Genomic DNA, 21,675 nt, shown 5'->3' with positions numbered 1-21,675 from the left:
AAATATATGTATATCCAAGGTGAGGTCTTAATATATTGTAGTCCCTTCTACATTGAGACCTAAACGACCGTTAGTTTTGTTTTTGCCATGAAGAAAACGACTGGTATATTCCCCAAGGGTATAGTCCAAGTTGTTAACAATTGTATGATTTTATCAGTCGTTCGATTCGACCTTAATTCAAACGGAAAAATTAGTTTCCTTCGGATCGATACCAAGTTACCAACTGGTAGTTCGAAACAAGTATAAATTAAGATTTAGTGATCTTCAAAGATCTTCTTAATTGCCATGAATAAACTATATAAAACCCATGGGCCATGGGTTTGCTCTAAACGTATACATTTTCTTTACGTTCCATTAGAAAAGGTTACATCCACTAGCTGTTTTTAAATGTTGAATTGTAGAGAAGGTTCTTATGACTGATCATCATGTTGACAGAAAACCTTGGTAAGAGATTGTCTTCTTTTGAGAAATTAAATTATTAATCACTTATAATTTCCGTTGGTAGCACGTTAACATATATATCATCCATATTATCAGTCTAAACTTTCTGACTAGGGTTCCAATGAATGTGCACTATGTTGTGTGGAAGTTATTGAGTTCTAGGGCTTTCATCGAAATTAAAATTTTTAATGTAGTTTCAACAGTCTGTATTATATCTTACCTTTTACTTTCAGTAAAAAGATGTACATTCAAAACAGTAACGTCCAAAAAAAAAAATATTGATAATTTATTATTAAAAAGTTTTACAAATAAACAAAACTTCCTTAAAAATGAAAACTTCATCATAAAAAAACAAATGTTTTCATTCTCCACACAAAATAAGGAAATTATGAGGGGATTTGTGTTGAGATTTGACAGTTTCATACTTTCATGATCCGTTGAAAACTAGTCAAAAATTTTAGAATAAAACTTTTTAACGCATGATTTATTCGAAATTTGTTAAAATATTTGATAGATTTATGATAGTTAAAAAGATACATATAAAAGTTTCAACGTGGTAGAAATTTTTTGACAGATTTCTGAATTGAAAATTTTGACCATCTTTTTAATGAATTTTTGACTATTTTTTTTAAGAATTCACTTGTTTTCTCATAGTACAAGTGGTAAAAGAAAACATATTTATGTATACATTACTTAGTTACTTACTAACCATTCTTGGTAACTTGGATCAATTTTAGAATGAAATTCTAACTATCTATCGAGAACCATATATTCTTGTAACTTAAAAACATTTACAATTTGGTTTGGGTTATTGGGTATATATACATATCTGATCTTTTTTTTTTGGTAAGGTATATATATATCTGATCTTAACACACAAAATGAGTCATCTACCACTTCAACAATACTAATTGGTATTTTATCTCATCATTTGATATTTGATACTTAATATGATCATATTATTATATTAAAAGGGCAAATATGATCATATTATTCATTTGACTCTATGAAATTTACTTGTATAGCGTAATGCGTAACTACATCAACCTTTTGAGTCTTATAACTAGATTAAAAATGCATTCAAAATTATTTACTTGGGTGGAGAGATGTTAGAAACTCTCAGAATTATTGCTTTTCTCGAAATAAATAACGAATTTAGCTATATTGGTTGACTTAATTTAGCTATATTGGTTAACGAATTTAGCTATATTGGTTGACTTAATCTATAATAGCGAGACCACACAAAACAAAAGAAATGTATTTCTCCTTTAACTCGTTCGTACATGAGGAAAAGAATTTTCAAGCGCACATGGTTAGCTTCTTTGACGGGAAATGGTCAAATCTATTTCAACGACTACATAATTATTTTTACCCTCACCTTTCTTATTCTTCATTCTTCTTACAACTTATACTTAGAAATAGGCATTCAACATGTCTATTACTTTACTTAGAAATATCGTATTTAATTATTAATTTATCGTTAACAAATTAACAAAAATAAAAGAAAATCAATGCACCCAAGTTAGTACTTACTAGTCCGTGTGTGCAGAGTTCTGGATTATTTAGTACTCTACAATTTAGTCATACATATATACTTTAGACTCTCTTTTTTTCTTTCGCAGCACATATACTTATATACTTATTACTAAGAAATATATAAACTCAACATTAATTTTAGTATTATATTTAGGTGACTGATCTCTGTTTCAGAAAAAAAAAGTGGATTCTTTTTTTTCTGTAAATATGCTATCGTCTTAGCATAATATATAGTCACACTAAAAAATTGTATAATTTTGTATCTGACAATATTAACACAAAACTTTATCATGGATACTTAAGAGTGGTTTATTTAGTGAAAATAATTATTTTAAGTTTATATGACTTAATCCTTCAGAGAATTTGGTTGGAAAACAATTATTTAAAATGATTATTATTATAAAATGAACTATATTTTTGTTGACGCGGCCAACGTCTATTAAACATTCTATTCTTATATTGTTCAAAATCCACCACCATTGCTCTTCTTTGTCTTCTTCTCTGATTCAAGCCCATTTATCCACGACAATTTTACTTAAACCCTATATATATATATATATATATATATTTACATAAACATACACATACATAGTTACACATACACCTAAGATACTCAAAGCCCCCATTCATCATCCAAACCTCAACCTAATTACATCGCACGAGAAATTATAACCATGATCTCTAGGGTTTTCAACTTCATGAAAGAATCAAAAGCCGTTCAGCTAAACAACAAATCATTTCTTGATCTTCTCTCTGCCTCACCATCAGCCAAACCTAAACCTTTGCTCGACGTGTTCATCAACCATAGAGGATCCGACACAAAGAGAAACATCGCAACATTGCTTTACGACAACCTCAGAGCCCGGAATTTACGTCCATTCTTGGATTGCAAGAACATGAAGCCCGGAGATAAGCTTTTTGATCATATCAACAGCGCGATTCTCACTTCTAAAGTGGCCGTAACCGTTTTCTCTCCCAACTACTGCGACTCTTATTTCTGTCTCCACGAGCTTGCTCTGATAATGGAGTCTAGGAAGAGGGTCATACCAATATTCTGCGACATCAAACCTTCACAACTTGATGTTATGATTGAGAGGTTAACATGTTCTGATGATGAAATCCAAAGGTTTAGACGGGCTCTTCGAGAAGCTAAAGATATCGTTGGACTCACGTTCGATTCCTACAAAGGGTAATTTTAATTTTCTATCAAAAGATTATTATTATTTCTGTTCTATTGTTTACATTTTTGTTTATTAAGTTGCTGACTTAACTCAACATTTTTTGTTTCTTGCGGTATTTAGGAATTTGTCGGAGGTTGTTACAATTGCATCGGATGTTATCGTTGAGAGGTTGGTCGAGTTAGAGGCTGAAGATGGAAATTTTTAGGCCTTTGGAAGAATTTTTAATTAACTCCAAACTAATTGCTTCTCAATATTTTTTTCCTAATCCTAAGATTAATTAATTTAATTTATTTCATTCATGCATATATATCTCAACATATCAATATTTGACGGGAGAGGCAACCGTTTTTTTTTTTTTAATATAAGGATTTCTAGTCTCCTTTATTGTTTGTAGTTTTTTTTTTCTATTTTGTGAGTGGCAAGTAATTACTTTGTAAGTTCAAGAAAAAAAAACATTATCTTTTTAACTTATTTTATCTCCAGTTTTTAAATAAATACGAAGAATGCATGCATATACATAGACGTTTTTAACATGACTGCATGTCAGCATGTGTAAATGGAATAGTCAAAACAAGGTTCCGATTCAAATAATTAAATTTTCTTGACACGTAAACCATGGTTATAATTTTGAAACACAACTATGTCCACGTTAAACATAATATTCAATACAAATTTTAAACAAGATTAAAACATAGTTTGAGACAGATAAATATCATACATCCGCATATTCTCGACGTGTAAATTATGAGTTCAAATGAGTTATGCGGAAGCAGAGCTTGTTTTGTGGGGGTTGGCAAACGTCTTTTTACTTGTGAATATTAAAATTGGTTTGGGCTCTAAACCCACAACTCAAGCTTAGATAGGTCTCAATTAGACAGATCAGTTCAACGGAATTATTAGAAATTTAATTAAGTTCAAAATCACACCTTTAAATAGAAGCGTATATAATACATACATATCCTAAAATGGTGATTAACATTTACCAGAATACTCCACTCACCTTTTACTTTATTTTAATATCCGAGAATAGTCTTCCAAGGTCCAACTCTAGTTTTTTTTTGGTTTTATGTTTAAGTGTAGTCTCCAACTACTATTATAATTAAGGTGTTGACTGGTTCTCCTGCTACCTCCCGCAAACACTGCGTTTGCTGCTGGTAGCGGTTGCTAGCGATTGGAACCAATCACACAAAACGCTTCCAATCGCTCCTAATCGCTCCTAATCGCTCTCAATCGCTCCAAACCACTGAATTTCAAAAGCTGCTTCCCGCAAACGTTTGCGTTTGCGGGCGATTGTGGTTATTTTTTGCAAGCGTTTACGTTTGCGGGCGATTGTGGTTGTTTTTTTTTTTTTTTTTTTTTAAAAAAAACTTAAAAGAAATCAATAATAATGAATTTTTTTTTTGTTATATCTTCTATCTAACCATTTTACTCATTAAAAATGGGAGAAAATGAAGTACGGATACGATTGCAGAGATTATAAAATAAACAATTAGAAGAAAATAATATTCCAATTAACAATAATCCGGAAAACTTGATGTAAATTTAATGGCACATCGCACATAAGTTCAAAAAAATTTAAATAAATATAATATTTTATCAGAAATTTAAGAAAATAAGATTATTTGTAAAAAATATTAAAACAAATCACCAGTGATTCTTCTCAACTCTCACTTGACCATTCCTACCGATGCAACTACTGACCCACGATCTAAAAGAAAAGAGAAAAGATCTACGATCTAAAGCATATGTTTTGTCATTTATCAGATTACTTGATTAAATTTTTGGTGAAAAGCCAAATACATAAAGGAATAAGTATTTTAATATGAAAAAAGTATTTCAATATGAAATTTATTTGTTTTTTGAATAATTATTTTAGTATTTTTTAATAAATTTTAATTATAAATCAAGTTTAATAAAAAATTTGGTGTTTTTAAATATTTATATATTATATATCATATTTATTATGTTTCAACCGCTATTGCACTCGCTGGTCAACCAATCGTAAACCTCCCGCAAACGCACCAATTTTAAACCGCTAAACTAATCGTTCAAAACGCTTAATAACGCTTGAAACCGCAATCGCCTGCTTCCGCAATCTCCTACCACCGCAACCACAACCGCAGCGTTTGAACCAGTCAGGCCCTAAGTGCATGCCTAATAACTTTGTTTTTAAAAATATAATTAGTTGGAGCCTGATCCCTTATTATATGCTATGTATGATAAACGTCGTCACCGAATCATATGGCGCGCTTGCTATATGATATAAACATGCTCGGTTTGACGTTATAACAGGTTAAACAGTTTGTTGTTAACTAATATCAGGCTAAATTAGCCCCTAAAAATTCTGGTTAGAATCTTGTTGTTAACTAATACTATCAGGTTAATGTTTTCGCTAAAATCAGGTTATGTAGTTCTTTCATAATCATTGTGGACATAAATTTCGGCTGATGATTTAACATGTTAGGAACAAAAAGTAAATGATTGGATCAGATTTAAAGATTAAAAGAAACAAAAAAAAAAAAACAAGACAAGGGAAAAGGTTGAGAATTATTGGTGGGTTTTTTTTTAGTATGACCCAATCAATATGGATACAATTAACAAATTTATGTCATCGAGTAAGATGACCTAAACTTCCGAATACACACATGTGCAAATAAGAAGTACCTCTGTTCAAACAATTAAATCATTAAGATATATATATACACATCTCTTAAGGATCACTACCCTTTTAGTTTAAAGTTTAAACGAGTCTTGGTTGAATATACATCATACCAAACTTGGATCCAATCAAATATATAATTCTCTGTTTTTTTTTTTGTTTTTCTCTGGAGTCTTTTGTTTTCTCCGATCCACAATTAAATATATTTTCCACACTCCAAAACCAGAGAAAATGATATAAATAAAGCAAAGACCAATCTTTGAGTTTGACTACCCCATTGATCCTTTGTCATTTGATAAAATGATAAATCATTAATTGATCGAAATGAGAGGCATATAATAAAAGAAAATATTTGAAAGTAGCATCAAATATAATGGATGTTAGCACGAAAACTATTGAGTGAAAGAAACCCTTATAAATCTGTAAGTTTGCACACTAGAGAATTGGATAATGATCATAGTATAGTGATATAAGTCAAATATATCACTAGAGACAGGATGAAGGCTTATCTATCTCCGTCTATTCTTTTGAATGATATCTTCTTACTAACATCACAATTAATTTAGTTCTAGTTTGTCTGTCTGATGTGTATGCAGTATGATTAAATTCTAACCTAAATATTAGTAACTGCAATGAAGTATTCTACGCTTAGTTAGTTTTATTATAACATAGAAAAAATATAATAATAAGTCCATATACTCGATCTGAAAGACAAAAAACCTGAAAAGGTTCAACCAATATATACAAAACATAGCTCGTAATTATATTTTATTCAACAACTCGAGCTTGAAAACGTGGTCATGTCTTGAATGGCAACAAAGGAACAGCAAACCCATCTTGCTATTCCAATTATATATACTACGGATAACCACAAAATCGACACTACAAATATAGATAAAAGATTATCGACTTCATTTTTATTTTAAAATAAAAGTATGGTCAAATTCTTGTATATATTATTAAACATGGGTTTCAAAACAAGATTTGACCAAATGGTGGTGAATCTATGTGATCTAATAATGGTTAAATGCGGAACTTAAGTTGTTCTAAACATGCTAAATTAGTCAATGACTACTACTTTTCAACTAAACAAAACAGCATATTCTGAGTACAACATGGATTTATAATATAACACAACATCCTATTTCTAAATGTTAATGTTACTTGAAAAAAAAAATCGTTAGTCAAAATCAAGTTCGTGCATTCTCCTTCGTCCATCGCTATAACGTCTTTTTGACAAATGACACAAAAAAAAAAAAAACGGGCCTAACTTGTGCGATAGACACGTGGACACGTGTCGTCATGTATGCAGTTTTGTCCGTATGGAAAACGCTTTCCATGTTGTGTAACCCTTAAGATGCATTGAACAGTTTCCTTTTGTCCTCCTTTGCTCTCAACTTCGCCTTTTCCCTTTAAACCAATCTATCCATTACATCTGTCCTGTCTTTATTTTTTTCTTTTAACAACATTTGGCAAATATACATGTCAAAGAAACGCGTCAACAAAAAACACGTGAAGATTTAAAAATATCTCTCTCTCCTTTACTAAGTTCACATATATATCGTCATGGTTACTGTTCAATCATTTCGCTACCATTTTTGTCTTCCTCTCGTTCTTAAATTTCAGGCCCCCTACGTACATATAGACGAATGAAATAAAATGGACGGTTCAATTTTGATTAATCGGACCAAAGAAAGTCAATATTTTGTTGGCTTAGAATCTTTGGATGCATGTCTGATTACTAATGTTTACTACTAGTATTAAGTTTTAAAGTTTCCTTTTTTAATGAAAACATTTAAAAATATATATAAAAGGTATATCTAAAATCACATTTTTATATTACATCATTCAAATTAATAAGTCATGTGCTACACTACATGTCACTCAAAACATCAAATTAGCAATTTTTGTATCCTAATATCAATCCAAAATCCAAATCTTTTTTTTATTATTGTAAAATACTTCTAAAATAGCGGACCAGAGTAAATTAATAAATATTTTTAAATTTTTAAAACAATAAAAAAAAAATAGTACGAGGAAGAGCCAAATGAACTAACGTAGGTTCAATGAACTCTCTCAAGGGATTGCATAAATCACGACGATCTAACTGACACACGTGTCAGAACTCACAAAAGTGTTTTAGAGATAAACACAAAAGTGGGTCCCAGTTTCAGTACACACGTTAATTAGCGGCGGTGGATTCACCTATACAACAATACTCTTATCATCATCCATATATAGAAGCAGCTACACAAGAGCCCAAACATTATTGTCAATAAATATCAAAGAAACACATAGAGAGACGACGAAACCAAAAAAACAAAATGGGTATGCAAGAAACCGACCCGTTAACCCAACTGAGTTTACCACCTGGTTTCCGGTTTTACCCGACGGATGAAGAGCTTATGGTTCAATATCTCTGTAAGAAAGCAGCCGGTTACGATTTCTCTCTTCAGCTCATCGCCGAGATCGATCTTTACAAATTCGATCCATGGGTTTTACCAAGTAAGTTATACAATTTAAACCCTTCTTTAATGTCTATATTTTTCTTATTATAGAGATTCATATTGTTTTTGGTGTGTTTTTTTAATGTGAATTATTAATAGATAAGGCACTGTTTGGAGAAAAAGAATGGTATTTTTTTAGTCCGAGGGATAGAAAATATCCAAACGGGTCAAGACCGAATCGGGTTGCTGGATCGGGTTATTGGAAAGCTACGGGTACGGATAAAATAATATCGACGGAAGGACAAAGAGTTGGTATTAAAAAAGCTTTGGTGTTTTACATCGGAAAAGCTCCTAAAGGCACTAAAACCAATTGGATCATGCATGAGTATCGTCTCATTGAACCTTCTCGTAAAAACGGAAGCTCTAAGGTAAAACCAAAGAAAATGTAAAACTTAATACTATAGCGTATATAATTTTTTTGTAACGTATAACTAAATTTTGTTGTTAATTTTTTTATGCAGCTGGATGATTGGGTTCTATGTCGAATATACAAGAAGCAATCAAGTGCGCAAAAACAAGTTTACGATAATGTAATGAATGGTGGTAGAGAATTAAGTAACAATGGTACTTCATCAACGACGTCGTCTTCTTCTCACTTTGAAGACGTTCTTGATTCGTTTCATCATCAGATCGACAACAGAAACTTCCAGTTTTCTAACCAAAACCAGTTCTCCACGCTTAGACCGGACTTAACCGAAGAGAAAAACGGGTTCAACGGTCTAGCGGATACGCCGAGCTTCGACTGGGGAGGTGGTTTTGCTGGTAACGTTGAGCATAACTCGGTACCAGAACTCGGAACGAGTCATGTTGTTCCAAGTCTCGAGTACAATTGTGGCTACCTGAAGACGGAGGAGGAGGTCGAGAGCAGTCTCGGGTTTAACAACTCGGTCGGGTTTGGGTATTCGGGGCAAGTTGGTGGGTTTGGGTTTATGTGATGATTGATGATTTAATGCTGAGGCAATAAAAATTAAGTCGTTTGTTTTTGTCCCGTGGCAAATATTATGTATTTGAATTTTCAATTCTTTTGGGTTTTAGAGGCAGACTCTCATAGATTTAGATGTAGATTCTTAATCTTCATATGCCTAGAAATATTGACGTCTAGATTTTGTAACTTTTGTTGTTGTTGTTGTTTAATGATCCTTCATATTGGTATAAATTTTCTGAATTGGAATTCCATTACTGGATTTGAAAATGGACCGATGGGTAGCTGGAAACTTAGGTGTATAAAGTGGGCTTTGCTTGTTTGACCAGCTTGACAAAGAGATGATAGAGAGAAACAGTTTATACCGTACAAGTTTCAAACACATGTTTATTGCGGATCGACTATATGCTTTTGCATTTAGGGTGTACATGATAAAAATAAACTCTAGATGGTCCATAAGTGGATCACACAAAAAGATGAAAAAAAAAAAAAAAAAAAAAAAAACAAATGTAGTCATTGCGCAACAAATTAATTAAAGCGACGAGAACCATATATAATGAGCACACCAAATATTGAATGAGAATCATAATGATAAATGCAATGCAGATGAAATTTTGATTAGTCTTTTGCATATCCTATAAATTATAGTATTTTCTAGCATTTACAAAATATTGGATCTCACATAGTCTTAACGATTAATAACCAAAACTTAGCTCATTCGTTTATAATGTAACGTATTTTTTCATCGAATCACATTGATTCTATTATAATTTGAGCGTGAGAGAATTTTCGGAAAGACAACCCCATTTTTGTATTTTCTAAGACTTTCTTAACCATGTTAATGTAACATGTAAACAGAAAAGTTGGAACATGGCCGAATTATTTCAGAAATCTAATGCAACTTTGGATGAGATAAATTCACTCTTATGTCTTCTTTGTTAGTTTGTTTTTATTCTTTTTTTCTGGCAAGGTCTAAAACACAATAAGCATTAAAATTTCAATGGTAACTTGTTTTAGTATATTAAAATTTGGATACTCGATTAGTAGAATGTAAAATTTCAATGGTAACTTGTTTTAGTATGATACGGTAAGGTTTGTTTTGAAGTCTTTACATGACTTGTTTGACACATACGGTCTACGAACTTAGGATTTTAGGTTTGACAAGACAACGGCATAGGTGATATGTATTGATTGGCCCATGGGCCAAATGCCCAAAGCAGAACTCAGGTTAGGATATAGCATGATATTATTTGGTCATTTCTTTTTAGAATTGGAGCTTAACATTCTTTAAAATAATTTCATATATTTAACTAAAAGTTAAAGAGTTATTAAATTCGAATAAAACGAATGTTTAAGACAGCTAAACGTGGATGTTTATAAACTACTAGAACTTTTGTCTACATGGTTACTGGTTAGTATATAAATTTTCGTGCAAATTATACTCCTATTTTATACAGTATATATCTAAAGAAAGAATTATCAATGATATAAAAATATTTTCCCAAAATTATCAGTTTAAATCACGACACACAAGAAAAGGGGTTTTGGCGTCAAATATACAATGACATATTTGACTTCAAAGCAAAAGCAATATCTTTAAAATCATAACAATGACATTTGTGATTAGAAATAAAAAATACATTTAACCGAGACAACAATAATTTTTTAGTTTGTATGGTTTGTGATATTTGCACATGCGTTATCCACGGGTGGTTCGAAAAGCTCACTTAATTATAGCTGACAAAGCACACACACAATTAAGGAGCGGTCCTTAATCACTTTCCTAAACAAGCTTTAAAACAAGGCAGGATTAGCAAAAAGCAAGCGACTACAACAATCCATCCATTCTCTTTTTACGGCAAATTATTAAACTAACTCTGGACATAATTACCCCTAATCTAGCTTAGCTGTACTGAATACATACGCCTGACGTCACCATGTACGTTTATAATATTGATATTTTTTTTATCTGCTAGAATTTAATTTCTAAGGACACGTTTTATATCAAAATATTAAACTCACAAGTATTAACAAAAGAATTTTATTTTCTTGTTACATTTACATATAGCTAGTGACTTTCTAATTATGGACAAAAGTAAAGCATCACATGTTTAAAGCAACTAAGGTACAAAAAGTTATACTTGACCACATTCTCCGAATAGAGCACCGATCACTTAGTTGCTTTTTATTGCAAAAATTATTGTTACGAGAAAAACTAGCGAAGGAAAGGTCACCAGGATGACCAAAATCATATTACAAAGTTTGAAATTAGGTTACCACATTATATAGATGGTACGTACTACGTAGTGTAAAACTGAACAAGTTCAACATCATATATGTTATATCTATTTTATGTATAGTTTTCTTGTTACTTGAAAGTATGTAATGTATATATATGTAACTATGCATGTCTGCATGTGTATGCATGTATTTATCACGTATTTTTTTTTGTTAAAGGGTATTCAATTTATAAAAATATAGTGCCCAATGGGCTATTTCCGGAGTAGGCCCATATAGAATCCCATAAGGGTCCAACTCATTTACAATTAACCAACTAAACCGATGGAAACAAAACCGGCCGGGTTCACAAACCGAATTAAACCGGCACCCGCGAAACCCTAATCTGCAAACGAAAAACTCGCTTGCAGCCGCCGCCCAATATTTGCGGATACTCAGCCGGAACAGGACCTCCGGTGAGCCTGAGCGACGGTAACCGAACAGAGATGGTGATCCAAGATCCGTTGCCATCCTGCCACCGTAGAGCCGTCTTGGGAAGGAGGAAGAGATCCGATCTGCCCTTCGTCGAGGAGGTTTTCACGCTCAGTCGTGAGAGAGAGAGAGGCAGCAGGGAGTAGATAAGCGGACCTTTGACGGTGGCTTAGCTCCGCCGGATCGGAGACTACCTCCCCTATCATCACTGATCCCGTGAAGCCTCCAGAATCTCCAGTCTACCAATCTATCTGCCTTCTTCTCTCGTTCTTCGCCGTGAATCTCCCTCTTCCGCTCCGCGTAGCAACGCTTCCGGTAGAACTCTTACCATCGGCATCTCGCGGATTCTTCTTTTCTCCACAGCTCCCTTGATTCCGTCCATCAGTGTCGCCGGTCGCATGCAAAGAGTCACGAATGAAGAACCATGGGCTGAGGGGTCCTTACCGTCACCGGAATTGACGGAGGACCCATCGTCGGTGCACGAGCTTGTGCTCAGAAGAAGAAGAAGTGTTGGGAGAGAAAAAGTCGCCGCGCGTGAGATGCACTCAGCTCGACTTTCTCTCTCGTTTTGTTTATTAAATGTTTTTCTTAGCTATGTTAAAGCTTATTTCTAACTATTTTACTATTTTTTTTTTCTTGTCCTACATATTGAATTTTATTTATTTCTAACTAGATTTTTTTTAAATGTAGAACAAGCAAACGCATTCACTGTTGATGCTGATTGTTTTGGACCGTGCACTAACAATTGCCAACAGCTTTGCATATCAAAAGGCTATACAAATTTATTTATCACGTATTCACGTATGTATAATTCAATGTATGTAAATGTAACTATATCATATATGTTAGACCAAAAAAAAAAAAAGTTACAATGTTGTCATTTTTATAACTCGTGTATATGCATCAATACTTTCAGATATATCCTTAATGGAATTCGAAAAGATAAAACACCTGTTTGGAGATGCATAACTCCGAGATTAATGAAAACCACATCTTTTTTTTTATTACACTGAGTGAAGTAACCAGCATCGAATCTTGTTGTCGGGGTATATATATATCTGATTAAACAAATTGTTAGGACCAAACTAATAGTACACCACTAGATTTATTAGCTGTAAGAGAAGTACGAATTCATTATTTTTGATGTTAAGTCATACACAAGACAAAAACTATTGTTGATGAAACGTTAAAATGTCTTCTTTTTTTTTTTTTTTTTTTTGGGCGGGGGTCAGAGACTCAGAATCTTAAAATGTTTCTTTGATGACAATAATAAAAGCGAATAATTCAAAAATAGAAACGATATAAAACCCAGTAACTTTTAGTATAAATTATCCACAATAAATTTTGCTAGTGAATATTTGTAAATCAGATTTATCTTTTATTCTCGTAAATAAAAAGGTTGAGATAGTTTATCTAAAAGGATAACGAGTAAAATGGATGACTTTTCTAAAATATATGCTGGTGAGAGACTCCTTTTTCTATACAGTCTTGAATCTAAAATCCGGGCTCCACATTTCACAATACACCATCACTACTTTATTTAATTTCATAACAATCTCACAATTCGAAAGCTGGCAAGCTGACGGTACACAATACTGACCAATATATTTGCTGATCGTTCTAGTTTTAGATACACAACTAGTATTTATCTTTTGCATAGATATCTACTTTTTTATCTGCACTAAGTCAGATCCAATGACGATAATTTAGTTTTAGTGACGAAAAATAGCTAATACCATCCATCCACTGTCGCCTCTAAGAATAATCCGCTTTAGTTATCCATTTATCTATTTGTAAGTTTCTAGAGAAAATTTGTTTGTTAAAAACACTATATATGCGTCTGTGCATCAGGTTTGAAAAAAAAATTATTTTCTTTTGAATTTGGAGAATAATCAAGATATATATGGGTAAAATAAATTTCTTTTGAAAAATATTTTTTTGAATTTCATTACATATTTTTCTGTGGGTAAAAAAACGATAAATGGTATAATAATAATTTAAAATAGTACAAATTAAAATTATTAATATTACAAATTATCGTTTTTAATAATATTTTTATAATAATTTGAATAAAAAATAACGTTTTTATAATTAGTACTTGTAAAAAATAGTATATCTCATATTGCAACGACACAAAATGTATCACTTTCATAATAATTAATTATAAAACAATTTAAAAAAATATAAAATAAATTATTTTTCGTTTTGTTATGATGCTATTTCAAATTATTATAAATTATCGTTTTACATATTTTATATGTCGCTTATCGTTTTTAATATTAATAAAAACTTGTATTATTTTGTGTTATCAATCATATCGAATAAGTTCAAAACTCAATTATGAGAGAAAAAAAAAACTAATTAAATTTTGGTAAAGGATAATTGGATTTAATTTTCTTTAAAAAAAATTCCAAGTGGACTCACAAATGCAAAAAAATATAAAAAAAACAAATTAAAGCGTGACATGACATCTTTAGAAAAAAAAGAATTAAAAAGCTAATTTGAATTTTCCCACACCGAACCCGCCATCCATTTCCACATCATTCCTTTGTTGCCTTGTGTGGCAATCAAGCGGGTCCCTTCTTTACAGCTTGCCACGTGTCGACCTTATGCTTTCTCAGAAGAAAAAACACGATACTATTCGGAACCATACACCTTGTTGACAAAAATAAAATAAAATTTATGTTTGTTAAAATCTCACAAGCTTCATGTAAAAAAGCTAGTGCACATAATTTTTTTTTCGTATATTATTTTGTGAAAAGGCTTTTTATTTTTGTGGTGTTATTTACAATCGATATCGTTGTGAATCGCAATTTCTACGTCATGGTCGCTCGTGTCGAGCCACACTTCGAGGCTATATGAACACACAGACGAATAATGCATTGCATGTGGTTCAGATACTAAGAGAGTCATTATCGACTACGAAATCTCTAATTTACCCTCATTTGCTTTTGGTTAGTATGGTAATTAAACAGAGATTCGACATGATTATTCATACTTTGTACATGTGTCGAAATATCACTGCTCTTTATCTTCTTTTAGTACAAACCAAACCACACTAAAACTCGGCTGAATTATGGGGCATTCTGTTTTATTATTAATTGCAATCATATTATGCTAATTTAAATATCACATATTTAAATTAAAAAATATCACATATTTGTACAATTGATATGAGATGAACAGTGCATCCTTTGAAGGTCAAACTAACTCTATAAAATCAGATCATGTTTATATGTATTGATTTCTACAGAAGATTGATGAGGAAAAGAAACTTTTATTTATTAGCTAAGTACATATAGATAACATTAATTAGTGAAATGGACCAAAAAGCAAACTATATGTACTCTCTCATGATTCACGAAGATATGATAACATCATAAGTTATATTTTAATTTTTTAAAAATCAATGACAGGAATCTCTACCTATATTACCTCTATAATTTTCTGGTATATACAGTTATCCGAATGATGCCATTAATTGTTTTTTACTATTTGTTTCTAACATTTTGTTAAGAAAATAAATTGCAAATATTGAAACAGTTCTCTATAAAATTGATCAGATAACAACATTTTTAATCCTTCTTCCGGTTGGTAGTTTACATAGTTTACATAGCACACCTATAATAGGTTAAAATGTATTAAAGTATTCATTTAGATAGCTACGGTAATTAATACGTTTTTTTGATCGTCCACAAATATAAATAGAAATACCATTTGATGTGTAACTAAAAAAATCTCATTGACATTTATGGTTTTTTATACTCGTTATATAGATATTTTTTTAAAAATTCTTAAAATAAGCATATTTTGTAAAAATACTTTAGAAGCCAACAAAACAAAACAAAACCAAAAAAAATCGAAATAAATACGAGTGGATACGATGGTGTACGTACAAAATATTCCAGACGATAAAAACCAATTTAATTTGTCGTTTTTATGCATTTCATTTTACTAACGCCGACTCTCTCTCAAGTCTCAACCATTTCTCATTATCTTTCCAAGAAGAAGAAAAAAAAAAAAGAATCTCTCCGATCATCCAATCAAATGGAGAGTACAGATTCCTCCGGTGGTCCTCCTCCGCCTCAGCCAAACCTTCCTCCTGGATTCCGGTTTCACCCAACCGACGAAGAACTCGTGATCCACTACCTCAAACGCAAAGCTGATTCTGTTCCTTTACCTGTCGCCATCATCGCCGACGTTGATCTTTACAAATTCGATCCATGGGAACTTCCCGGTAAATCTAAGATCAACAAAACCATCAGATCCACTATATACATATTTGTTCTGATCTTTTTTTGTGTGTATGTATGAACAGCAAAAGCTTCGTTTGGAGAGCAAGAATGGTATTTCTTCAGTCCAAGAGATCGGAAATATCCAAACGGAGCTAGACCTAACCGAGCTGCAACCTCCGGTTATTGGAAAGCCACCGGTACAGATAAACCGGTGATCTCAACCGGCGGCGGCGGCGGTGGGAATAAAAAAGTGGGAGTTAAAAAAGCTCTAGTGTTTTACAGTGGTAAACCACCAAAAGGAGTTAAATCAGATTGGATCATGCATGAGTATCGATTAACTGATAATAAACCTAATCATATTTGTGACTTCGGCAACAAGAAAAACTCTCTCCGGGTAAATATTTAATATTCTTTAAATCAAAATCTTGATTTTTTTTTTTTAATTTAAAGAAACGTTTTGATTGGTTGATTTTGATTCTTGTTTTTTATATAAACTATGTAGCTTGATGATTGGGTGTTGTGTCGCATCTACAAGAAAAACAATAGTACAACAACACCTAGACATCATCATCATCATCAATATCATCTAGACAATGATAATCATCGTCATGACATGATGATTGATGATGATCGATTCCGTCATGTTCCTCCGAGTCTTCACTTCCCGGCGATTTTTTCTGATAACAATGATCCGACGGCTATATATGATGGTGGCGGCGGTGGAAACTACTCGATGAATCATAATTTCGCATCTGGATCGAAGCAGGAACAGTTCTTTCCACCGGTGATGATGATGTCGAGTCTAAATCAAGATTCAGGCATTGGATCGTCGTCGTCACCTAGCAAGAGGTTTAACGGTGGAGATTGTTCGAATATCGTCTCTTCAATGGCGGCGACGCCTTTAATGCAGAATCAAGGTGGGATTTACCAATTGCCTGGTTTGAATTGGTACTCTTGAACCAAAAAAAATATATTATAAAAATTCGATTTTTATATTTTGAAAATTTGTGTATACGGTTTGAGTAATTTAGGGGGCATTGGGGGTATTTAATTACGGTTTGATTTATTACTGTATAGATGTTAGAATTAAAAATTAAAATAGATCGGAGAGGTGAGGCAACATATATAGAAAATTACAATGATAGGTTAAATATACTTTTCTATTTTCTTTATTTCTTTATAATGTTATTATTATTCACTTAATGTATAGGTGTTTGTAGATTGTATAAACTGATGAAAACATATTTAACAGTTGTAGAAACTTATTTGTATTTTCTTCAGCTATATATAACTTTTAGTAGTATATATATGCTTTAACATTCGCATGCATGCTGTGCTGCAAATTTATACGATAATGAAACTGGCTGGTCAGATCCTTTATTTGACGTTGTCGAAAAAAATTGATTAATCTGCAACATATATATTTCGTCTCACATGAATAGATGTTTAGAACTCTCTCGATATAAAATATACAATGCATAAAAATTAAACTATCCATTCCCGGATTGGTTACAAAAATGCAAGTATGGTATTGATTGCGATGCCGATAGTTATTACATGAACCATTGACATTGGAATATATACTTGCTAACGAACGTTTTCTTCTTTCAAATAATATATGTTGTGACTCTTAAAATCTCAAACTATATAGACCATCGAATATAATTCACATTTAATAATAAATCTACTATGGTCTAGAATTAGATTGGTCTTACCCTCAAATCTGGATAGTTTATAAGTTCTACGAATATAATAAAAAAAAATTGTGTTTCTAAAATGATATATACAAACTAATCTCTGATAGAATATTTTGTTTAGGATTTGTTAATATCTGTTTGTGTCCCTGAATATTCTGTTAGCTCTTTAACTTTATATAATCATGAAGTTCATTACCTTTCATAATCGACTTAAAATTGATTTAATAGCCGGGAATATACATATGGTAAAAAAATTACATGTGCATTAGAAAGAGGAGAAGGTAGGTTTCCTATTCCAAGAGGATATATAAATTTGATTCTGAGTAATTTTTTTGAATATTCTTTGTCTTATCGATAAATACAAAAGAAATCTGAATACAATTTTTTTACTATATATATATAAGAAGAAACAATTCATTTCTTTATTCTTCTCACATCCCTAATTATAAATTGATTTTTAAGAAAGAGAAACCATGCCAAGTACGTATTGAAGAAGTTCAAGCTTATAAATCGGAAAGGCAGCTGGATGATTCGTTTGCCGAGCCTCTATGCACATCATGTTTGTAAGTTCATAAAAATGAACCTCGGCTGAGGCGCCCGCCACCCGGGTTCGATTCTGGCCACCAGGGAATTTACATGCGGATTTGCTCTGGCGCCGCAGACCACTAGTTCCAGGGGACCCTTAAGTGGAGGCTTAAAAATCCCTGGTCGCGGGCTTAGGCCCAGTGGACTACTCAGATCACTGTGTGGTTTGGATACTGCGTTTAACAAAATGTTTGTAAGTTCATAACACATTTTAATTAGGATTAATTATTTTTCAAAAATTAAATGTTCTTTCTAACAAATTAAATTACAGTAGTATGTGTTCTCTTTCTTCTTTCATAAATTTTGTTTTTAAAATTGATTTTTATCATGCAGTTGTGATTCATGGATTTATCACTTAATCATGAGTGCTCATCATCGGCACTTATAACCCGTTATACTTGCATCTCTGAAAAAAATTAGATGACGACTCCCATTACTTCGTAGTGTACCTAATGTCATTTCATATGTTTATAACTGTAATCCAAATTGCATCCAAGAACTGGTTTTTGGCAGCAGGAAGTCTCAGTCATGTGTCCGGCGTTGCTGCAATATTTCTACTCCTACATAAAATTTCTCCAGTCATAGCTATGAGTGTGTGCATACCAACTCTTTTGTGGGTGGGAGTTACCTCCATCTACCACATAGGCTCACTCTGTATTAATGCTATAGTAAGCGATATGGATGCTCAAGCTCAACCCGCTGAACGAGGTCTCCCTTGAATTAAATTTCAGATTTTTTTTTTTCTTTCTCTTTTTGTCAATGAATTTTTAGTTAATTGTCATTTTTAATAGAACTAAGAGTTTTGTTCCTCCAAAAAACAAATTATGTTTTGTTTGATTTATGTTCAAAAGTTTATTTCTATCATATTCAATTACTAGAGCACTGTGACCTGCAAGCTTTATTAAGCTGTAATCATATTTAATTATAATTTTTTTTCTCTCTTGTGTATTTAATATTTTGATTATATTTGCTTATACATCAAGAGAGATACATCCATTTGAATATCTTCATCTCCTCTGTATCAATCTCAAATCTCCAGCCACTCTATTGGCTAAACTCTATGTATATATATACATATACAATGTGATGAAGGATCATAAGACCCAATTTTGGGTTTCTGCTTTCTCATTCCTGTTATAAAACCAAAGCCATGAATTTGTGTTAGGTCGATGTTCTTGTGAATCAAATGCGAAAGGTACGGTGATACTTTTTTTCTTCCGGGATATAGTAAAGTACCTTGGAGGGATCAATGGATGTGGTAGAACTTGAAGAGCTCTCAATGACAGACTCAGATATTCTTGTTTCTGATTTCTCGTTCGAGTAACTGAAACCAAGAAAATAATAATAAGAGGCCAAAGAGAAGAAAACGAAACAAGAAGGTACCAAGATAGTTAAAGAAGTTTGATACTCACGTCGAGAGTATAGTGACCCAAATAAGCTCCACGCAATCTACCCATAAAAGTCGTTGTTCAACAGGGACCACACCGTACGTGATCAAATGAGCAAATGGCCATAGCTTCCACCCAGCCTGGATTCAAAATCAAAGTATTGTTTAATCTTGAACCTTGAAGATAACAGAGGAAAGAGACGAAAGGGAAAGCTTTCTTACTGTTAACATAGGAAAGAACGTAGCTTTTAGTTCTTTAAAGATGCTGAGAGGAGATTCAAAACGTAGAAAGCCAAGAACCGTGAAGTAAATACTGTTCCATATAGCCGACCATACAGTTTGATCATAGACGACTTTGACAGGAACCACCCACCAATCTTGAAATGGGAAAAGCTCCTCACAGAACTGGTAATAGAAATGAGATAACGAGCCATGGAGTGTGAAACCAACTAGTCCTGATCTCAATGTTCTTGCTCTATCGATTTCAAACAACGGTTTGCCTTCGTAGCACTGAAGAGAAAAGATCGCTAATGTCATCATCAAACGATTCACAATTCACAGCAACAAGGTAAAGAGAGGGAAGAAAACAGAACAAAACAAGAACCTGAGCTATCCAATCTCCAACAGAGTAGACAACTCCACTTATGACCATTTTGGCTAGAACAGGGTTTTGCTTTAACGCTTCTTCGTAAGCAATCCAGTTATGTTGAGGAGCATATCTCAGTATCTCAAACAGTGTCCATCCCTGAGAATAACAAATTACAAAACCATAAAAAGACAAAGCTCAACAACTCCAACACAAATCAAAACACACTAAATTCAAGAAACTCCAATTAAAACCACTTTTTATAATCAAGAAAACTCAAGAAACATACTTACATGCCAGTAATCATGATCGATGGTGAGCAACTTGGTAATGGCGTAAGAACCAGCAGCTAAAACGATCGTAGCGTTAATGGTTCGATCAATCATCTTCTCCATCTCTTCGTTCTCTCTTCTCTTCTCATCTCCCAAATCAGCTCCTGAAGAAGAAGGGAAGCCTTCTAACGAAAGCTGACCTTCGCTCGTCGTCGTCGCAGCGGGAACAAACCCTACAACCACCGCTTCGTTACCATCTCTCTCCGTCTCGGCGCTCATCAAAACCACCTCGTGGTCCGTACGGTCTCGGCTCTGAACCGGAATCACATCGACTTCGTCTCGGATCAACGCGCACGAAACGCAGCTTCTCTGTTTGTTTTTTCTCAGGAGAGTTTGAGAGCGGTGAGGTTTCATCAGAGATGGTTTGGAGAGAGGGAGGAAGCTACGCGGAGAGATTGAGGTGTGGAGTGAAGCTGCAGCAGCCATGGTGGTGGAGATGGAGAAGAGCAGAGTTGACTCGGTGATGAACTCAGAGAGTCAAACTCGCTTCGGTTTCTCCGAGTTATTATCTTTATTTGTGTGTGAGTCGTGAAGATTCCCCCACGTAGCTGTGTTCTGCTACGGTTATGTTATAATGATTTAAATAAAACCAACGGTGATGATTTGTTTGTTGACTTATTTAATGTATTTGACTTACGATGAACGGCTATGATTAGAATCTTTAGATAGTTTAGGCCGTGTGACACTTGTGAGTATTTTTTTTTGGTTTTATAGGAATAGAAGATTCTTTTAGGATGACGAAGAGAGAGTACTGTGTCCACAAGTGCAAATTATAAAATTCTTCACAGAAAATTAAAAATTCTGTTTTTTTTTTTTTATATATTTTGTTTGTGAAAATGCTGGAAAATATGATAACCATGAAAAATTTAATAAATGTGTAGTAACATCCTAAAATCAA

At 32.9% G+C, this 21,675-nt stretch overlaps 4 protein-coding genes across 4 annotated transcripts; 3 read left to right on the top strand and 1 right to left on the bottom strand.

Moving 5' to 3' along the window:
• The first annotated feature begins 2,651 nt into the window (after positions 1–2,651).
• On the top strand, positions 2,652–3,170 carry LOC104759998 (putative 2' cyclic ADP-D-ribose synthase BdTIR). Its single transcript, XM_010482857.2, has one exon. It carries the CDS (start codon positions 2,652–2,654, stop codon positions 3,168–3,170), a length of 519 nt encoding a protein of 172 aa, XP_010481159.2.
• Positions 3,171–7,996: 4,826 nt separating this feature from the next.
• Positions 7,997–9,500, top strand: LOC104758623 (NAC domain-containing protein 19). The gene is made up of 3 exons (XM_010481514.2): positions 7,997–8,322; positions 8,424–8,692; positions 8,786–9,500. The coding sequence occupies exons 1-3, from the start codon at positions 8,142–8,144 to the stop codon at positions 9,257–9,259; spliced, it is 924 nt and encodes a 307-aa protein (XP_010479816.1). The 5' UTR covers positions 7,997–8,141; the 3' UTR covers positions 9,260–9,500.
• A 6,281-nt stretch (positions 9,501–15,781) lies between these two features.
• Positions 15,782–17,493, top strand: LOC104742788 (NAC domain-containing protein 18). Its single transcript, XM_010481513.3, has 3 exons — positions 15,782–16,192; positions 16,274–16,584; positions 16,693–17,493. The coding sequence occupies exons 1-3, from the start codon at positions 15,895–15,897 to the stop codon at positions 17,146–17,148; spliced, it is 1,065 nt and encodes a 354-aa protein (XP_010479815.1). The 5' UTR covers positions 15,782–15,894; the 3' UTR covers positions 17,149–17,493.
• A 1,876-nt stretch (positions 17,494–19,369) lies between these two features.
• LOC104758621 (uncharacterized) lies at positions 19,370–21,490 on the bottom strand. Its single transcript, XM_010481512.3, has 7 exons — positions 21,415–21,490; positions 20,739–21,332; positions 20,464–20,604; positions 20,082–20,369; positions 19,885–20,000; positions 19,709–19,796; positions 19,370–19,603 (listed from the first exon to the last, which is right to left on the bottom strand). The coding sequence occupies exons 2-7, from the start codon at positions 21,201–21,203 to the stop codon at positions 19,598–19,600; spliced, it is 1,104 nt and encodes a 367-aa protein (XP_010479814.1). The 5' UTR covers positions 21,204–21,332; positions 21,415–21,490; the 3' UTR covers positions 19,370–19,597.
• Positions 21,491–21,675: the final 185 nt, after the last annotated feature.

The sequence above is a fragment of the Camelina sativa genome, chromosome 17 (assembly GCF_030686135.1).
Source record: "Camelina sativa cultivar CO46 ecotype springtype chromosome 17, ASM3068613v1".
Lineage (NCBI taxonomy): Eukaryota > Viridiplantae > Streptophyta > Magnoliopsida > Brassicales > Brassicaceae > Camelina > Camelina sativa.
This window is presented reverse-complemented; position numbering and strand designations above follow the sequence as displayed.